The sequence below is a fragment of the Microtus oregoni genome, unplaced genomic scaffold (genome assembly GCF_018167655.1).
Source record: "Microtus oregoni isolate MIOR12 unplaced genomic scaffold, Mior012 000040F_ref0000088, whole genome shotgun sequence".
Classification (NCBI taxonomy): domain Eukaryota; kingdom Metazoa; phylum Chordata; class Mammalia; order Rodentia; family Cricetidae; genus Microtus; species Microtus oregoni.
This window is the reverse complement of record NW_024543207.1, coordinates 511,761-532,917: the sequence shown is the minus strand read 5'-3', so window position 1 is coordinate 532,917 and position 21,157 is coordinate 511,761. Positions and strand designations below refer to the sequence as shown.

Sequence of the window (21,157 nt, the reverse complement as noted above, 5' to 3'; positions counted from 1 at the left end):
CCATCTACCCCATCTATATCTCTTCCTGGCTCTGCAGCCTCAGCAGAAGACTCGGGGGATATTGAGAGACCTGCTATGCTATACACTTTTCCTTCTACGGGTGGAGAAAGAGAGGGGCATGACTGTTGAGAAGGAGAACAGAAGGCAAAGATGCTCAGAGACCACAGCCTTCTGCCTACTGACCTTGTCCTCTTGTCCATGGGCAGCAGTATAGAATGAACCACCATGGACTTGACCCCAGAATTACATCTTTAGCACAATGATCATTTCAAAACTCACAGGGTCTCAATCATTAACAATTACTCTGATTCCACATTAATAAATCAAATCTATTAAGTGAGCCTCTTTTTAACTTCATGAGGTATATTTTCTATTTCTTTATATCTCAAGTATTATCTTAGTCTTTATCTTTAAAAGGACACAATGCAGAAAAGGAAGGCCATTCAGCTGCAGATAGTTTCAGTCCATCGGTCGTGCTCACCTGGTAAGCCAGTGGCTGAAGTCAGGCCGGTGAGCTCCCTGCACCCCTGTCTGGTTCAAGGACCTCAGCAGCCGGCAGCAAATCAGCACCAGCCAGGGACTTGCCAGCACTGCCCACCATTTGCTGCTTCCTTTTGTTTCGGAAAGGGAGACCCCTTTACCCTTTCTGTCAGGCTCAGGGGTACTATAGCTTGTGCTGTCCTTCCGGGTATAAGCAAGTATGTCCACACACTCTTGTTCAACATGGAAGCGATGCTGAGGTTCACAGTCATCTCTCAGAAAGTAACTCCTACAGGTTTCCTGACTCAGAGCCAGGCACAGAGTGTTAACAAGGAAGTACCAGGTCTGATGTTCTTCCTCCACAAAGCTGCTGGCTCCCAGGCTCAGGACGTGGCCCACTGTGCCCAGAAGAAGGAGGAGGTCCACCTCTGACCATCCTGAGCTGGGATGAGATGCACTCTGTTAGAAGGAAATACAGTTTCTGAAGGATAACCTGGAAATTATATCCATCACCCTGCACAGTCCCTGGCCCACAGTGAAAAGGCCTCGTGACAGACACTTGCTGTCTTCCCATCCAACCCAGATCGTCTACTGTGGAAGGAAGCCGCCCCTGCATGGGAAGCACCGGGCCCTCTCCTGCAGCGCAGCCCAGAGGAGGTCCACGAGGACACGGACATACCATGTCAGTTCTGGACTCTAAGTCCCAAGCTCAGTGTCAGAGACTGAAAGCAGGCCCTCAACACAGTGACTGTGTATAAGAATTGCCCAGAAGGGCCGGGCAGTGGTGGCACATGCCTTTAATCCCAGCACTTGGGAGGCAGAGGCAGGCAGATCTTTGGGAGTTCGAGGCCAGCCTGGTCTACAAGAGCTAGTTCCAGGACAGGCTCCAAAGCTACAGAGAAACCCTGTCTCGAAAAAACCAGAAAAAAAAAAAAAAATTAAAAAAAAAAAAAAAGAATTGCCCAGAAGATCCTGGCCCAGCTGTCATGTTCCCTGCATGCCATCAATCTCCCAGGATCACATAGTTTCCACTATAATGGTTACTTCGGCTGAAATGGCAACAGAATACTATCTCTTCAATTATGTTATGATTTAGATATGAAGTACTTCCCTCACCAAGGGGAGGGGCTCACAAAGGTGATTAGAACGAGAAGGAGCTAACTCCATTCTCCCTTCTTTCCTCTCTCTGCTTCTTAGCTGCCACGAGTAAACAGCTCTTTCCAGCCAAGCCTTTCCCATGTGATGTTTCCATCTCAACACAGGCCCACAGTAATGGAGCCAGCCAGATACAGGCTGACACTGTTGAAATGAGCTGTAAATCTTTCCTCCCTTAAATTGTTGATCTCAGATATCTTGTCATCGTGATGAAAGACTGACCAACACAAATTAGTAACTTAACAACAGTCGAGGGCTGATGAGGGTCAGCAGGTATAGGCACTTGCCGCCTATACCTGAGTCCTATCCTCAGGACCCGTATGTGGGAGGAGAGAACTGACTCTCACAAGCTGTCCTGACCTCCACGTGTGCACAGTGGCGTATGTGCACGCGCACACACACACATACACCCCAGTTAAATATGAAGTTCTTGTTGTTACTTATCGTTCTGATAGCTCATAACTATGTATAGTAAGGCACCCAGAGAAACACCACGAATCCAAACAGGCCCTAAAGATGCAAACATACATGGAGACTATGCCTAGACCCAGATACACAGCAGGAGACCCTTGAAAGCCCTGTGCTGGGAAGAGGAGAGGACAGAGTATACTGGATGAGAGCTGGAGTTACTGCACAGCTTCTCAATTCCAGGCTCTGGATACTGTGGACTCTACCACGCCCAGGTGCCTGGGTACTGTGGACTCTACCATGCCCATGTATCTCTTTCACACTGCTCTGTTACTGTCACCTACCTAATAAAGGCGTCATACCAAAACCCAAGAATTTCACAGGAAAATATAAGCCTTGAAAAGAAAGTTCTGTGAGGCAGAACAGACCAATAGGGGACCAAGCTTCCTCAGAAGCCTCCTGCGTGTCCCACTGTTCACCGTCCACAAACCTTTCTTAAGACTACAGTACACATGTTCCCTTTCTTCCACATCCAGAAACCCTATTATAACTCTGCTCCAGTCCAGCTCTTTCCAGCTGAGAATAAAAGCCTGTGACCTGACTACCCAACAGAGTATCATGGGCCAATGCGCTCAGAAGCCTGGGAAGGGCTGCTTAGCTCTTTCTCCTACAGCTCACTTGGTGTGTGGTCTTTCCAAGGCATCTCCAGCATTGGAAGACTAGTATACACAAGATTTTCAGCCAATTTCTTATTAATGAAAGATTAGCTGGAACACACAACAAAACCCACCCACAAGGACCACAGCCGTACCTTCTTCAGCAGAGTGCCGTCGACGACCATCCTGATGAGAGCAGACAGAATCGCACAGAGCAGTGCAGCCACCAGCACCATCACACCCCCTGCCGCCAGCCACGGGAGGCTGCAGAGGTAGCATGAGCTCTCAGACGAGGTGCACACCAGGACATGAATGGCCGAGAGAACCAGAAATAACAAATAAAAGAGCAGGGAAGACACGGGAGACAACAGGGGGACATCCAGCTCATCCTTCCTGCACAGCACATGTGGGGTGCTAAGGAGGAACAGAGTGAGAACCTGAAACAGAAGAGGATCGAGAGTGTCTATGGAAGGTCAGGCATCGTCAAATGAGCCCATCCTGTTCCACTTATAACAACAACAAAAAGACCCAAGGAAAAATTAGTTTTAGTTTTTTACTAAAACTACATAGCTTGATTTATAGTTTCATCTCTGGAAGAACAAAGAACATTCCTATTTTCCATGGTATATCAATGCTCTTTTTAGACACAGGCTGGCATGACTTCCCTTCTGTCTTAGTAGCCTGAATTCTAGGATTAGAGACATAACACTATCATGCTTAGAAGTAATGATATATACATTTAAAACCATCATGTTTTAGCTGAGTTGTGAAATCAATTTAACACACAAACCATGACAATACAAGTGTCTGTACCTCCAAAACCACGACAGTCCCGACTGCCATGGAGTAGATGTCATAGTGAGCCACCTGAGTGCTCAAAGACAGGCTCAGGGTCTTCAGGGCACCCAGGTACTGCCTGAGGACTTTGGTCCCCAGGCCAAGCAGGACGTCTGAATGGTTTTCTTCCAAGTGTAGCTTGACCCAATTTCCATGCAACCTTTCTGCCATTTTAAACTGCTCAAATCCAGGATCTATCAGACAAAAGGATTATACACACTTATAATTTTAGTGCATTCGCTTATTCCTGGCATAGTCTTTAGAACTGATACCTATGGAAGGCAATCTGTTCCTAGGCAGGAAGGGTCAGCTACACGTCGGTAATACTGTGACAGCTGAGGATGTAATCCACCCAAGCCAACACAGCCAGGGCTTGGGTACTCAGCACACAGTATAGGCAGAAATAAGCACCCACTGGTTGGCCCAGACACTTTTTCTACATTGCTCATGTGATCTTACCTCTCCTCTCTTCTGAAGCGTACGCACAACAGCCCTGGCTCCACAGAGCCCTTCTCATCTCTGTAGACAGTGCGGTGAGGAACCCTGCCCATACACTGCACAGGCTGATTCTTGTGCCTTCACACTGGCTTCCTTCACTAGCCGCTCTTCCTTACGGTGCTCCAGGCTCACGGCTACCCCTCTCCGTTAGCTCTGAAAGGCATGCTGCTGGAGGCAAGGGGCTGACAATCCTCTGTACTATGTTGTGCTTGCTTGTGACTGTATGAGTCTAAAGAACAAGACTTTTCCTCCTGAGATGTTCTGTTCTTTAAAATGCACCTCACACACCCGCAGGGCCACACGTGCTGTCGTTCCCTACAGTGCTGCAGTGATCTGTGAATGCTTCACCTTCAAAGCAGCAAAAGAACCCTGCAGGCATTCTCTTGCTGAGAACAAGGGTTCAACGACACAATTTTAACGTGAACAGAACCTCAGCATTTCAGGTGGCACCTCTCCTTACTGCTGGGTGTCACAAGTTACTGGCCAGCGTCACCCTAAGCAGCTTGGCACTTCCGCAATGACCCACAAGGGACGGATGAGACAACTGTGCCTGTTCTCCAGATGAGAAACGGAGCTAGAATTAAGGCATTTGCTCAGGTCACAAAGTGACAGAAAGCTTTATTCTAAACTCTGATAGGAAGTTCACGGCTGGTGCCCTCACGGGTATGCCACAGGAAAATAGAGGTATCTATGTTTATACCCCAAGCCTCCACAGTGACCTGTTATTCATAATACAGTCTCTCTTCCAGGGAGTCAGAGACTTGGGCCACCTACGCCTATACCCCACAGTATCTATAAGTGAACTATAGAAGACTGGTGGTACCTATACCTATACCCCACAACCTCCATAAGACTCATAAAGACATAGAGCACCTGTGTCTATAACCCACAGCCTCCATGAGTAAGCCACAAAGACCTGTCTATGTATACTACGATCTATCTGTTTACACATCTCTACAAATGAACCACAGAGACACAGGGTATTTGTGTTACATCTTACAGCCGCTATAAAATGAGTCATAGAAACCCGGGGTTCCTGTTCATACAGCTACATGAATACTTCCTAAGCACAGACTGTGTCCCTAGCTATCACATCCTGAATAAGAAACACAATGGATTGCAAATTAAAAGAAAGAAAGAAAGAAAGAAAGAAAGACAGACAGACAATGGTGAATAAACAGGACAATTCCTGTCTGCTTACGTTCTGATTCAGAAGGCACAAATGATATGGGAGGTTTTTCTGTTCATGTGTTACTTTCATTGGCTAATGAATAAAGAAACTGCTTTGGGCCTGATAGGGCAGAACTTAAGCGGAGAAGACAGAACTGAATGCTGGGAGGAAGAATGCAGAGTTGGAGAGAAGCCACGAATCTTCAATCTGAGATGGACACTGGTTAGAATCTCTGGTAAGCCACTGCCACGTGGCGATACACAGACTACTGGAGATGGGTTAAACTAATATGTAAGAGTTAGCCAATAAGAAGCTAGAGCTAATGGCCAAGCAGTGTTTTAATTAATATAGTTTCTGTGTGGTTATTTCGGGTGTAAGCTACTCGGGTGGCCAGGACAAACAAGGGGCCCTCTCCCTTACAACACACAAACACAAACAAATGTAAACAAAGCACTATGTTGTAGGTATCACAAGGTTATCACACTTGTGATAACAATTTGTGAGGAATGGAAGCTGGAGAGATGGCTCAGTGGTTAAGAGCTCTGGCTGCTCTTTCAATGGATCCAGGTTTGAGTCCCAAGACCCAGGTGGCAGCTCACAACCATATAGAACTCCAGTTCCAGGTGACCCAACATCCTTTTCTTCTGGCTTCTGAAATGCATGCACACACACATAGACATACATGAGGGCAAAACACAGAAAAGAAATTATTTTTAGTCACAAAGTATGCTATAAAGGAAAAGAGGGAATAGGAGAGATTTCTGGTAATAGAGAACAATTGATTTTAGATTGGAAGTGGAATACAGGGCAAGGATAGTCTGATAACCTGACCGTAAAGGAAGCCCAGGAATTAACCAGATGAGGAACTAGGAAGGAACATCCAGTCACTATGAACGTATTGTTCAAAATTCCTGAAGAAAAAAAAAAAGTGGTTCCCACTAGAACTGAAAGACTGAAAGACAGGGGGCAAGAAGCATCAGATTTGGCTAGATGTTGTGGAAGATTCTGTTGGCCTTGCTGTGGGATTTAGAATGTAACGACGGTGTACACATAGGTAGGCCTCGCAGGAGTGAAGCCCCCCCCAAATGTCTCCTAATCCCTGTAGACTTGTTTCCGTTCTATTTAACACGGTTCCTAATTTTTTTATCCTAATATTTCTGAAAAAGCAAACAATTCTTAGTAGCTGTTTTTTGTTGGCAATTTTACTAGATTAGAGATTTTCTAAGAACAACAAAATATGAAAAAACTGGCTAACCTAGTGGCTAATGCCAATAATCTCAGCTACTCAAGAGGCTGAGTCAGGAAGATCACAAACTGAAGGTCAACCTAAGCTACAGAATTCAAGGACAGAAATGTAGTTTAGAGCTAGAGTATTTGCCTATCAAGTGCAAGGGTTAGAGTTCAATTCCCAGTACTGTAAAACCAACTACCACCACAACCAAAAATACAAATAAAAACCAAAGCCAACCAAATGAACAAACAAAGCCACCAAAAAAAAAAACCCTTCACCACATATACACACCAAAATAAAAACAATAAAACATCACCATACCTAAAACAAGAAAAAAAAAACCAAACACCAACACTTTCCTACCCCTCAAACAAACAAAAAAACCAACCAACAAAAAAAATCTTACAAGCCTTTCAGTTATTTCAGGTGGGGAAAAAAAGCAAGAATAAGAGTTATGTGCATCGAAGCCACGCCTCACCCCTAACTCTCACCTAGACTACTGGATTGAGGACTTGTTCAGGGAGTCTTCCTGCCCCTTGTATATGGCTCCCAGTCATTTCCTAGCTGTCAGACACGGTCTGTCTTCCACAGGTAACACCCATGGTACTCACTCTACTAGCTGTACACCACACTTAGAGAAGAAAACTTGCCTCAAACACAAGTGCCTCCTCTAGACTTGAGAAGGAGCACCAGGGACAGATGTGCTAGTCTGTGACCTGCTGGACGTACCAGAGTAAATCAACTGGAAATGTACTTGGATGATCTATAAAGGGCCTCATAGAGGCTTACGCTTCTCCTGGGATCATTCCTATTGGCACAGAAATGACCCCTGGTATCTCCAGCTAAAAGACAAACATCGGCTTGGACCACAGTCTGCCTTTCTCATCCTCAACTGCCCTTACCTGTACGTATTCCACCAGCCTCTCTCCCAATCACTGCTGGCTCCACATCCTGAGAACCAATAGTTAGCTCTCAATTCCCCTTTGTTTTACAACATCAGTACAGCGGCTTGCGCTCTCCTTACTGAAATTCTTTCAATACTTGGTCCCCAGCTGGTAGAATTGTTTGGAAATTATGAGAAGATATGGCTTTGTTGAAGGAGGGGTCACTGGGGGTGGCTGTCAGGTTTCAAGGGCCCTCACCATCCCCAGTTAGCTTTCTCTTCCTCAAGCTTGTAGATCATGATGTAAGCTCTGAGTTACTGCTCTAGCATCCTGGCCGCCTGCTGCCATGTCCCCTGCCATGATGGTCATGAACTCTAAGTCCCAAATGAACTTTCTTCTGTACGTTGCCTTGGTCATGATGTCTTAACACAGAAACAGAAAACTAACAAAGTAGGTCCTGACCACCTTACTGCATGGTCACCTACTCTTTCACTGTACAGCTGAGAAACTGGAGCTGCTCCTTTGGCCTTGGGTCTTCTTGCCCCTTATTCAATCCCATTGTACCACTGCTAATTTCCATCACCCGCGGGGCTCACTAAAACACTACAGCTGTTCCTTGCTTGCTCTGCTACAGTACAAGGCAGAACTCCCAGAGGGGACCCGGGAGAACCTCTGCAAATGCAGAAAACTCTGCCATATCCTCCTTCACCTTGACAAAACCGAAAGCTCATCTAATGCCCCACAGCCTTCTGATGACATCTCTGACCCTCAGTCCACAAGGCTCCCTCTTAAATCTAAGATTAGGCTTTTCTATGGAGACCAACCCACCTATGCTCCCATGAGCAATCTTTTCCTAGGGTTCTGGTCACTACCTGGCATCTTCACAATACTTTTGTTTTCCTCATGCTGAAAGATTCTGTGAGGACAGAGATCTGGTGCCACCAGTACTCCTAACATGGTGTCCCTTGTTCATAAACAAAAACTTGGTAAATATTTCTTGAATTAATAAATGTATAGATTTCAAATAGCTTAATTATATTTGTGGTTGAGGGACTAAGAAAACAGGAACGTAGTATTCATAATTACAGAGTGACAACTACCAAGTATCCCACTACAAACTGCACACCAGAAAACATCTGGAAAACGTAAGGCCCATGGGATCACGACCTTACAGAAGTTAGAACTACAATTACCTTACCTTTCTCATATGATGGCACATTTTCTTGCAATAGTTTGCTAAGTTGTAATGTGTTTAAGTGTAAGAATCTCAGTTGTTCTCGCATGGGTTTCCCTTCTATGACTGGAAATAAGAGGCTCCCTACACTGTCTTTAGGAATTGGCAAACCAAGTCCAATTGCTAGGGTGGCAGCCAAGTCAGTCTGCTGGACGTGCTTTGGGTGTCGGATATCCCCTGGAAAAAAGAAAACATTTTAAACAATAGGTTTATAAAAGGCAGAAAATGGTAGTTATTCTTGAATTTAAGAAACTACAGTTAATATAAATCAAAGCCACCATGTCTTCAAACCACTCAACTACACAATCACACAGAAATTTATCAAGTGCTAACTTCGCTTACGTAGCTTATAATATACTGGATGAAGTCTAATTTTAAAAATATAGTTATAGCCGGGCGGTGGTGGCGCACACCTTTAATCCCAGCACTTGGGAGGCAGAGGCAGGCGGATCTCTGTGAGTTCGAGACCAGCCTGGTCTACAAGAGCTAGTTCCAGGTCAGGCTCCAAAACCACAGAGAAACCCTGTCTCGAAAAACAAAAACAAAACAAAACAAAACAAAATACAGTTATGGTGATTGTAGCATTGGGCATGGAAGTGACAAGTCGCCAACAGAGGCCAAGGAATGGCCACTTGGGTGATGTCAAGTCAACATGAGTTAGGATCAGCAGTGGTTCCCGAACTGTAACAGGATCTTTTCCTAGGAACGCAGGATGGGGATAGGTTCAGCAGGGCAGACAGGTCACTGACTAGGACAATGAGGACAAGTAAGAAGTAAGACTCTGTCTATCCACATAACCTTCTCAAGCTTGCAGTAGTGGTCTGCACAACCAGCTCCTTAGGAGAAGAAAGGCTGTGGTGTTCAGACATCAGGCTCAGGGCCCTGTAGATCAAACAACCTTGGATGAAAAGTACCCTAGCAGAGATTTCTCAGCGGCTGAAGGCGTAAGTCATAAACAATGCCACACCAGTTTGGAATTATGATTAATAGGGTGGTATTTATTTAAAGGGGAAAAAAACTTACAGATCACCGTCAGCCCTCTGCGCAACCAGGAAGCGAGTCTAGTCGCCAGCGGAGCAGGAAGAGAGAGAGGAGAGGGAAGTGGCCGCTTTTTTAAAGGGAGAGAGACCACACCCCAATGGGCTGGTATCGCAGTGGCGATAGGCTGGAGGAGTGGGAGGACCTCCCGCAACACCTCCCCCTTTTGTTTAAATAAGAGAGTTCTAAACCTACTATGAAATTATATACAATAAGTACAAATATCCTATTCTAACTAGCTTAGGTCTTGTATAATAAATAACTTGGCCAAGTCATGAGAGAAAGTAACTACATTTATATAGTCTCTTCAACCCCATCGAAGATCTGAGAAGGGAAATAATGTTACCTGGGTAATTAGGAAGTTCAGTAAAACAACTTCCAAAACATGCAACAAATCACAGAGACAACTAGCTACCTAGGCAATCACCCAAAGTCACATTAGCAGCGTTGAAGCAACCAACTTTGGCTAAGGCCTAACATAACTGACATACCATTTTCAAAGGCAAGCAACTTTTCAAAACTATCTTACCCTGTCTTGGCAGGATATGACAGTCCTGTTTTATCCATTGATGCACGCTCTGTATCTTTGTCAGTGGTTGAGGTATGGGCATTTCTTTGCCCCAAGGCCAGTTCTGCCAAAAAGAAAGGCTCCAGGTGGAGTATCTTTGGTGCTCAACATTCTCTCGGGAATAGAGTGGTGTTGCCAGGAGCAATTGTGTCTCACTACCACAAAACTCTGAGTTAAATTAAAGGCCATTTTCTACAGCTTTTGAAGAAGTTGAAGATTATCTATCTATACTGAGTATAATCTCTATATATCTAAAGAACCTGATTAGTCTAATTATGAATGACAAACTTAGATGACTATTAATCTATATAATTCTCAATATCTATCTAACTTAAAGACTAAGACAATAAACGACTGTGAAACAAATGAGGACAATGACCTCCAAATATAGACAATGTACAAATATACATTGCAGTAGGTAAATATATATCAATACACAAACATTATATAAGTATCTTAATCAGAGGTAGAAATGTACACTGCAATATGGTAAATATATACAATATATATATCAATACAATATATGTCAATACAAAAAAATGTTTTAAACAGAGGTAGAAACATGCATGCATACAATAGTCAATCTAATTTAACTTTGTATCAATATATAAGAATCTATACCAATATATTTGTCTAAAAACAGTAACTCACAATTACAAATCTATTATCCCATCATCCCTCTTTTTTTTTTTTCAAAATGATCCCTGAGCTTATAAAATTCCTCCCCCAACCCTCAATCATATACTAATTATAATCAACCCCTAAATGATGTCCCTAAACCCAAGGGCAAACTTTACTGGGAGAGGGGACGTCATCCTCTAGAATTACTTCCAGCTGTCATGGGGGCGACGTTCTTTCTGGGGGATCCTGTGAAAGTAAAATGATGGTTAAATTTCAAGATCAATGTCTTTTAAAATTGCAAATAGTCTCTGAGTATTTTGTGCAGGTCTGGCCAAAATGTTGTATAAGATGTGCACCATTTCAGCTAACCAAGTTGGAACTGTCTTGTGCAGCTGGTACCCAAAGCAGGTCTTGTAGTAGCGCTATCATTATCATGACGTCATATCAACCAGGTGGAGTTGTTGTTATGGGGCCCCATCTTCTTCCTGGAAACTTCAAATGTCACTTCAGGAAAAACTCATTGTTCATTATGAAAAACTTAAACATTAATCATATAGACATATATATATATATATATATATTCAATGAAAGACATGATAGATATATTCAATGAAAAGTATAATAGATATGAAGAAAAGCAAAGATGTTTTCTAAACTCATATTTCTTTCTGTCCCATATCATGGCTCTTGACATGAGACAGAAACTCTGGGTTTTTCTCTTACTAACAGGCTTGGAATTAGAGAGGGACTGAGCCAGAGTCCAACTTCAAAACCAGCTTTATAAATTTAGAAATATGGTTTAATATTACTTACACAACCCATTCAGTTTTCTTGATATTTCCTATTGGGCAGGTATTTTTCCATCTGTCAGTATCCAAACATCCAGGGTCCCTTGAATTTCTCAAAGATGAGTGTTTTCCTGTGGAGATAAGAACAGAACCCTGCCCCCATTCTATATGTTTTTCTTACCACCTGTATGAATATCATCATTGTGGATGAGTTGTCATTTCTCCTTTCCAAGAGGTTTCTCCTCTTCAAATCGAAACTTTATTAATTTTGATGGTATCCACAATTTTTCTTCTCCTGTGGAAACAAGAGCAAAACCCCTTCCCCAACGTAGCACATCTCCTGGCTTCCACTGAGAGGTCAGCACATCTTTGAAATAAATTGGTTGATTTAGTTCAGCAGACTTTTCCATTATCCAATGTCTTTCTGCTGCTGTCGTTCCTTTCTCATTAGCGTTAAGAAAATTCAAGGTTAATAAAGCATTATGTAATATATTTCTGGGGGTATTTTCAGTCCCTTTCTGTTTGTTCAGCATATCCTTTATAGTACGATTTGATCTTTCTATAACTGCCTGACCTGTAGGATTATTTGGTATACCTGTAATGTGTTTTATATTATAATAATCAAAAAAGCGTTTCATTTTCTTAGATACATATGCTGGACCATTATCTGTCTTTATTTGCACAGATATACCCATGATGGCCATAACTTCCAATAAATGTGTGATTACTGAATGAGCCTTTTCTGAGCTCAGGGCAGTAGCCCATTGAAAACCTAAATACGTGTCTATGGTGTGGTGTACATATTTTAATTTACCAAATTCCATAAAGTGGAACACATCCATCTGCCAGATTTCATTTCTCTTAGTGCCCTTTGGGTTACTCCCTGCAGGCAACGGTGTTTGATTATAGAAAGAACAAGTAGGACATCTCTTTATAATGTCCTTAGCTTGTTGCCAAGTAATGGAAAATTCTTTCTTTAAGCCTTTACTATTGACATGATACTTCTTATGAAATTCTGAGGCCTGCACTGAAGGCGTAAGTCATAAACAATGCCACACCAGTTTGGAATTATGATTAATAGGGTGGTATTTATTTAAAGGGGAAAAAACTTACAGATCACCGTCAGCCCTCTGCGCAACCAGGAAGGGAGTCTAGTTGCCAGCGGAGCAGGAAGTGAAGAGAGAGAGGAGAGGGAAGTGGCCGCTTTTTTAAAGGGAGAGAGACCACACCCCAATGGGCTGGTATCTCAGTGGCGATAGGCTGGAGGAGTGGGATATATATATATATATATATTATATATATTATATATATATATAATATAAATATATATAAATTTTCCACCGGGAAGTGGTGGCACATACTTTTAATCCCAGCACTTGGGAGGTAGAGTCAGGCAGATCTCTGAGTTTGAGGCCAGCCTGGTCTACAGAGTATGTTCCAGGACAGAAAGGGCTACACAAAGAAACCACCCTGTCTCAAAAAAACAAAACACAACAACAAAGGTTTCCTTGTTCTGTCCAGAAACCTTTTAAGACCCAGCATAAATTCACACTTCTAGCTCTGACACAGTATAGTCTACCAATTCTACTTGAAGGATCAGGGCACCCTGGGGAAGCTAACTGAGCCCTGAGAAAGACACAGGCATGGCAGTTAGGAATACTGTTCAGAGGGTAAGAGAGGGATCAGAGACCACTGAGGTCTTGCCCCTTAGGCAAGGACTTGGGAATTAATATGAAGATGCTCCCACTGACCAAAGATATGGGAAAATAAAGAATAGTAGTTATAATGAATAGAAACAAATCAATATGCTTAAACCCAATATTACTAAAAACTGAACAAGTTTAATTGGCCATACTTCAAGAATAATAATGAGTCATTAATTGATTTGAAACTGGTATGTGGGAAAAAAAACAATACATTTGTCTCTCTTATACAAAAAATATCACTGGGAAATCCAAAGTATACGAGAACACTTTCTTTTCCTTTGCTTTCTTTCTTTCGTTCTTTCTTTCTTCTTCTAATCAGGCTGTATTTGTATATTTAAGGAAACCACATTTTTCCTTTGTTTCTTTCTTTCCTTCTTTCTTTTTTTCTTTTTTTTGTGTGTAAAACAATGAAAAGAAACCATGATTTATTTCAAGGGGGAACAAATGAAGAGTACATGGAACGGATTGGAGGGAAGAAAGGGAAGGGAGGAATTAGGCAATTTTAATTTAAAAGTTTGATTTTAAAAATCTTATGGTATAGACTGAGCATGCCCAGAGGCATTTTCTGCCCATCACTTTAATCTTTTCCACAGTTTCATGACTTTAAACTAAGCATAGTCCAAAACGTGTCTACTGTTTTTTCTTTTTAAATTGTGACATTAAACTAAGCACGCTCAGGAATGTACTTTTTAATTAAGGATGTTTAGAAGGAGGCTAACCTCTCTAAATGAATACGAATAGGTTCCCTAACTAAAATTCCTACTTCTGTCCAAGAAAACATTGTTTTGGAAATGACTCTCTTGGTCTTGCCAGCTGTAGGCACATCTTTCTCCACTCTTTCAGTCCTGGCTGCACTTGCTTTGGCTTTAAACTCACCAAGATGCAAACCCAATGCATCAGGCTACAGGACCAGAACCAGAGAGTAGCTACAGATGCAAACCCAATGCATCAGGCTACAGGACCAGAACCAGAGAGTAGCTACAGATGCAAACCCAATGCATTAGGTTACAGGACCAGAACCAGAGAGTAGCTACAGATGCAAACCCAATGCATTAGATTACAGGACCAAAGCCAGAGAGTAGCTACAGATGCAAACCCAATGCATCAGGCTACAGGACCAAAACCAGAGAGTAGCTACAGATGCAAACCCAATGCATCAGGCTACAGGACCAGAACCAGAGTAGCTGCAGGTGTCAGCTTTGCTTTAGTCTTGTGGAGGCAGAAGGGCATGCAGCTGGGGGGCGGGGAGAGAGACAAGCCAGGCCAGGGAAATCAGGATCATGTTGACCTAGGAATGGGGCCTCAGCTAGTCCACTGTGCTCTCTGACCCTATCCCTGCTGTCACCACACAGTTTGAAATAGTGAGTACTTATAAAAATATTTAAATAGTAGCTTCTGGCATTTTTCTCATTTTTAAATTAGACCCAGGTAGTGGTGGCTCACACCTTTAATCCCAGCACTTGGGAGGTAGAGGCAGGTGAATCTCTTGAATTCGAAGTCAGCCTGGTCTACAGAGTGAGTTCCAGGACAGCCAGGGCTACACAGAGAAAGTCTGCCTCAAGAAAGAATTGTATTTATTTACAGACTCACTCATTTATTTTGTGTACATGTGTGGGCACAAAAATGCCAGGACAACCGTGAGAGTGATTTCTCTGCTTCCACCTGCTGAGTCCAGAGATGGAGCTCAGAGGTTCCCTTGCCAACTGAGACATCTCACTAGCCCAAGACAAATTTTGAGGAGTTCCATACCTAGCTAGTAATATTTCTAAAACTGAATTTTTACAAAAAGTACTTATATTTTGAGAATCAGAGCAAAAAATTTAAATTATAAATCCTGACTTCCCGTCTCCCCTTTAATTTTTATTTCACATTGTTTAGGATAACTTATACCAAACTACAGTCTTAAATGTTAATCGTTCCTAATTCTCACCAGGTTTCCTTTCAAATGCAGAGCTGATTAAGATCAGAGGTGTGCTTACTTCCTCTGTGGAAGAGGCCCCATGGCTCCCTGTCTCAGACATCCCATGATCACCACAGAGAACCAGCAAACTGGGTAAGAGAGTCTCTCTCTCCTGTAAGGTAAAGGAGAACCTGTCAACTGTACTTGTCTGGCAAGAACTTTATGGTCTTGCAAAGGAAATAACTGTATAACTTCATTTTAGTTCATCAACAGAACCTTCTCCTTAGTGCGTTAAATCTCTTCCAATAAGCTTTGAGTCAGATCAAACGGTCAGAGGCAATCATGCTACAGGTGAAGAGAGAACAGCTCAGAGTATACAAGGGTTGTGCTTATGACCTCCTACGGCAGGGAGCCTGTCATTTCCAAGCTGTGGGCACATGGCTCCTCTTGCCTCAGTTTCCCACCATTTATTTTACAGAAGCATCCAGAGGGGGTGCTAGACAGGTCACGGGCTTCTCGCCCAGAGCTCTGGCCATTTGACCTTACCTGTTCCAGTGATACTGAGTGCTTCTTCTTTACCTGACACACACCACACAGTATGAATCTGTCCCTTCCTCCTGCCAAGTCTCTTCACATAGAACACGCTTCCACGAAGAGTGTCCTGAATACACTATTTGAAATTATAGCCTCTCCTTAGTACAGGGGCACTGGCTCCTGATGCCTGTGTCTTCCTGAGACAGCAAGTACTTTTTGGCACATTTATTTTACTGTATTTCTGGAACTCTATAAACAGCTGCAGTCAAGGAACAGCGATGTGGACGGTACCCACGGCAGGAGCATGACTGGTTGGCTGACAATGGGCAATGTTCTCTCAGTCATTTCTATTCATTCTAGAAAATATTAGCAACATGAAATCCCACCACCATGCAATGGACCACAGTAAGCCTCACCTTTGACAGCAGTGAAGTGTGAATCTTCATCAGGATACTGTCCATTTCGCTGAGCTTGTGACCAATCAGGGGGCTGTTGGGCCCGGAAATATGGCCAATGTGATCCAGCCCTAGATAGTGAAGGATCAACACATCCCAGTCTCCTCTCTTCAATACTTTATCCAGATGTCTTGTGACATTATTATCCACCTTCAGGGGGGAGGGGAGGAAGTACGTATAAATAGTGCATCCAATTTCCTGGATCACCAGGAATCAATCTCATGAGAATAGAAAAAAACAAAAACCAAATAAAACCAAAGCCTTGAAGTCATTAAAAAAGGTAAATGGATATGAGTATTAGACTAAGCTTATGCCTATTTTTATAATGTCTCTAGTTTGTGAACAAGACATATACATAGATAATTTAAAGGAGAAAGGCTATCCTGGCATTCACCCCTCCCCCAGGGGATCATTGCTTGTCTCACGTATGCCCAGACAGGGTCCTCCCTTATTCAGTGATGCAGCTCCTCGGCTGTGGCACCCTTCCTGATCTTCTGGGCCTACATCTATCCAACTGTTTTGCATTTGGGGGCCTACACACCTCGGTTCACAGGGTTTATGCCTCCACTTACAACTGATTATGTAAATGAATGATTTTTATACTCTTGCCACACCACTCCATAAATTAATAAATACCACACAGGAAATAGCATCGCCTGAGTGGAAAATGGTAGCACCAGGCTCGACTTCAGGCATATGTTGCTCTTTTTAAGAAACCGACCTCGGAAATGGGTGTGGTCGTGCATGGCTGTAATCCCAATCCGACCTCTGAAATGGGTGTGGGAGTGCATGGCTGTAATCCCAGCGCTCTGGAGGTGGAGGCACAAATACAAAAAGTTCAAGGTTGTTCCACTGATATATATCAAGTTCCAGCCATACCCGGGCTACGTGAGACCTTGTAATTGGGGAGGGGCGGGGGCAGGAAGCTGACCTCTATATAATCTGACACAAAGAATGATGTTGTCCCATCATACTCCACAAAATGCTTTGGGAATAATTTAAGCCATGTTTCATCTCCGTAAAAGATCATTCTTTTCCCAGCAGCTTTGGCCTGTCTTATCACATTATCTTCTAGGAGCACAGGAGAATTGAGGTTCCTGATGACATCAACAAAGCCAGGGATACTCCCTGTCATCAATGCCTGCAGGAAGAAACATTCGAGACTTAAAAAACAGATCCAAAAGTGCAGCCTCGGCGGCAGACGGGTACACACCTACAGTAGATCCTATACTGGCCACTGACTGAAAGCTAGGAAAGCAATAGGGCCAGTGCAGTGGGGAGACAGGACACAGACAATGAAGATTTGATTATTTAATGAACATGGTTCAGGCAATCCTTTCATGGGTAAGACAGGAGAGGAGGAGACAATAACAGTCAGACATAGTGCCAATCACAGAAGCTCTGGGTTAATGACAGTTAATGCTAATATGTATGCATATACATTGAAAACATAAACCTGTATATTCAGACCCTTTGTCAGGGTTCCAAGTAAGATTTAACATGCTCTATGTGACAAGCAAGCTCATTAACTCTAACAAACAAGCCCTAACAATCCAGCAAATCTATTATCTGTCTCTTAAATAGTTTTTTTTTTAAACTGCTGATATAGAGTTCTCAAAGTGAAGTGGGCCAAGACTGTTAGTGGATTATCAGACCCCACCCACAGTGTAGCACCATGCAATAGACAGTGGCCTTGAAATATCCTGTTTTTCTGATATAGAGGAGTCAATATTCCACCCACTTTTACCACAGACCCTACCAGGCCACAGCAATAACAATAAATCTCCATGATTTGCAGTTATATTACCACTTAAGACAATAGCCATAGATTTGTGATAAAAAGGAACAGGAATCTTTGTAATGACTACAGAATTCTAATAAAATTTCTTCAGTGGCAAATAAACGCAAACTTCAGTTTTAGGCTCTAGGTCTTGAACTCAGTGCTATACCCATGCTAGGCAAGTGCTCTACTGCTGAGTTTTATCAAAAGCCAAGTAAGTAAATATAATTAACCAGACTCCAAAGTGGCAGAATGAGGAGCTTGGCAAATCCCTCCACCACCACCCCCCCACCCAAGAGCAAAGGAAAACCAACAAAACTATCAAAAGCAATTACTTTGAAACTTAAATAGTCACCAAAATTATGCAGTAAGTTGTGCAGACATTAGCCAAGGAAACACTGTACCTGTGGTTTTCCTATCACCTGATCTGACAATGGCTCCATTGCAGCTGGCTGTGACAAACAAGACACCCTACTTAAAATCTGAAAGGGGGCTCTGGGAAAGACGACAACTACAGATAAGTTTTAAAGTATCCACATATTTTTGGAATCTGGTGACTTAGAAATAGCCAAAATTACTAGTTCCTCTGGCTGAGAAGGAGTTCTTGCTCAAACAGTGAAAGTCAGGTCAGTCAGGTGTCCCTGCACACGAGCCTCAGATAGGGGTCTTGATATGAGATAAGCTCAAACACAACCTTCACAGTAACTGGCTGGCCCTAAACCACACTGGACCAGTGAAGCCCAATGGAAGAGTGGCTTAAAAACAAGAACTTCAAATAATCTAGGGTCTTGTTAGGTTGCTCGGTGGTTAAGAGCACTTGACACCTGCAGGCAGCCCAGCATCAGTGCCCAGCATTCATAGGACAGCGCACAATCACCTATAACTGCAGCCCAGGGGACACAACACTCTAGTCTGCCCTCTGCGGGCACCATGCACATATGTAGTACACATACATGCATGCAGACAAAATGCTCAAACAAATAAAATGATTTTTTAAAAATGCAGTACAGGCCCAGATTTTCAAGCTCCTTTGCCCTTTCTGCCAACACTCTTCCTACTCGTCCTGATAGTATCTTTTTAGTGTAATTTCCTCAGACGGGTTTTTCTACTCCATAACCTCAACTACATTTCTACCCCTCCAAACTCAGTACTGCATGCGGTTCTCTTCCATCAGGCACTCATCACAAGATAATTATGTTTATTTGAAAGCTCACTTGTTTAGTGGCTATGTATGAACATAGAGACTAACAGCCTTTGAAAGTGGAGGTACCGTTACCCTTAAATGTGTACCCATTACACTATCAATACCTAGTACTTGCTCAGTAAGTAGTCTTCAAGCCAATCTACAAAAAGAGCTTCATTTTTTTTTTTTTTAATTTAGCCATGATTCTTGGGCGAACCACTATGCACTTCAAAACTACCCTCACCAAAGTGGACACTTAATTATATAGAAGTAACAATTGTTGGGGCCAGTTCATACTTGTTTGATCATTTTGTATAATTTCAACAAGCAATTTAATTTGAGTTTGTTTTCTTATGTATACAACTTATGAAACAGTCTGAATATCCCTAAAGGTTCCCTCAAGCCTGAAGACTCTGGAACACAGCAGGCCACCAAAGAGGAGGGGATCTCTTGGTTTACAGTGGCCTGGAAAATCTGGTTCTAAATTTTTCCTTCTTTTCATTAAGTATGAACTCTGGCTACTTCACAAGAGGTAAAAAGATGGTTCCATCTTATTACGGGGTTCCTTCAGCATCCCACTCCCCCAGTAAAACTGACAGCAACAAAATATTTTCCATTTTATTAAAACAGGGTTTCCAAGTAGATCAGATAATCTCTCTAAACGTTCAAAATAGTCAAATCAAGATTCATAAAACATCATGCTAAATTTACCTTGATTCGAGGCATGGTAACTGTGGGTGGCTTTGCCTCGGCCACAAAACTATGAGATGCTCCTTTTTCCACCAGGTAAGTTGTGTAGGGCATGTACTTCACGCCTTTGGACCCAAACACAAAATCATCTCTTAAGGCATCTATCAGCACAATAACAACTTTACTGAAGAGAGGAGATGGCAGCTTGGTCCAATTGGACCTGGCTCCTAAAAGTGTTTAGAAAAGGGGAAATTAAAAATAAATAAATAGGAAAATAAACTTTAGATTTTATTTAGTACTCAACTGCCTTTAATGTCTTTTTGCTTGTTCTTCTAACACATATCATATCTAGTTCGACCAGAAAGAAAGCCCATTTTTGGTAGCCATTGTTAATTTTCTGAGGCCAGACAAGGCAACCCTGAAAGACAAGGGTTATCACTAGCCCACAGACGTCAGACTACCGAGCAGGATGTGTTCTGGGCTAGGCTATGTTAACAACCAGCAGGTACCCAGTAATACGTGGTGAATTGATCTTAGCACAGGGAGGAGTCTAGGGCAGGAACGCCTCTCCATAAAAGACCTACAGTTGGGATCTGTGCCCACGCCTAAAACATAGCCTATCAGGTAGTAAACCGGTGGATTTAGAAATGGCTTACACGTCCAGTGCCAGGATTGTGTGGACCTGTTTCAAGCATCAGTCTTCGTCTGGTGTGTATTTCTGTGTAGGTGAGGAGGACAGTCAGGGTTCTAATGCACTCTTAACCATGGAATGGGGAGGTATGCTGGAGAGTAGCAGGAAATTGGAGGGGTCTGAAGAAATATTACCTCTTAAAACCTATTGCTCAGAACTGGAAACCTAAATTGGCAGTGATTGAGAGGATTATCAGGAAGAGACAGGGATCAGTGCACAGCTGCAAACGAGAAGCCGAGCCGGAGTCACTCGGGGCTTACACTGCTATCACAGAGGCCGGCTGCGATTACCTCCAAGTTGTATGAAACAACCTACACAGTGCAAACTGTTCCGGGGAGGGGCATAATGAAAGCGAGGACCACCGGGAAGGGGATCCATACCTGCTACAGGCTCGGGCGCCGGGGTTTCTACACCGTGCTCTGGTCTGGCAGAAGAACGAACCGGAGCAGGGAAGAATCCTCGAATAAATATCGCGACCCCGACCACCTCGATCGCGACGCAGCAGGCAGCGAAGGCCCCGGAGCCCAGCCGCATCCTGTGCAGCCGCTGGGCCAAGGTGGCCTGAAACTCCCCGGGGCTTCAAGGAGTACGGGAGCGGCAAGCAGCAGCCACTCCCGGGCTGTCAGAGTCGCCTCCCAGCGACTCACCG

The 21,157-nt window shown here is 43.2% G+C and overlaps 1 protein-coding gene across 5 annotated transcripts in view; it reads right to left on the bottom strand.

Annotated features, from left to right (window-relative positions):
• Nucleotides 1–21,141, bottom strand: part of Pigg (phosphatidylinositol glycan anchor biosynthesis class G) — a 35,880-nt gene extending 14,739 nt beyond the window's left edge. For 3 of the 5 annotated variants that reach the window (XR_005972343.1, XM_041632155.1, XM_041632157.1), the window contains exons 1-9: nt 20,889–21,141; nt 19,839–20,044; nt 17,096–17,305; nt 16,126–16,314; nt 15,206–15,347; nt 8,519–8,731; nt 3,513–3,730; nt 2,855–3,136; nt 482–939 (exon numbers count right to left, since the gene is read on the bottom strand). Coding sequence is in view for 4 of the 5 variants with exons in the window: in XM_041632155.1 (XP_041488089.1) it covers nt 482–939; nt 2,855–3,136; nt 3,513–3,730; nt 8,519–8,731; nt 15,206–15,347; nt 16,126–16,314; nt 17,096–17,305; nt 19,839–20,044; nt 20,889–21,042 (2,072 nt within the window). In the remaining variant the exon portion in view is untranslated. Of the gene's footprint in view, nt 1–481; nt 940–2,854; nt 3,137–3,512; nt 3,731–8,518; nt 8,732–15,205; nt 15,348–16,125; nt 16,315–16,885; nt 16,964–17,095; nt 17,306–19,838; nt 20,045–20,888 lie in introns of those variants that run through there. The other 2 variants (XM_041632156.1, XM_041632158.1) reach the window with 2 other exon arrangements.
• Between the last annotated feature and the right edge of the window lie 16 nt (nt 21,142–21,157).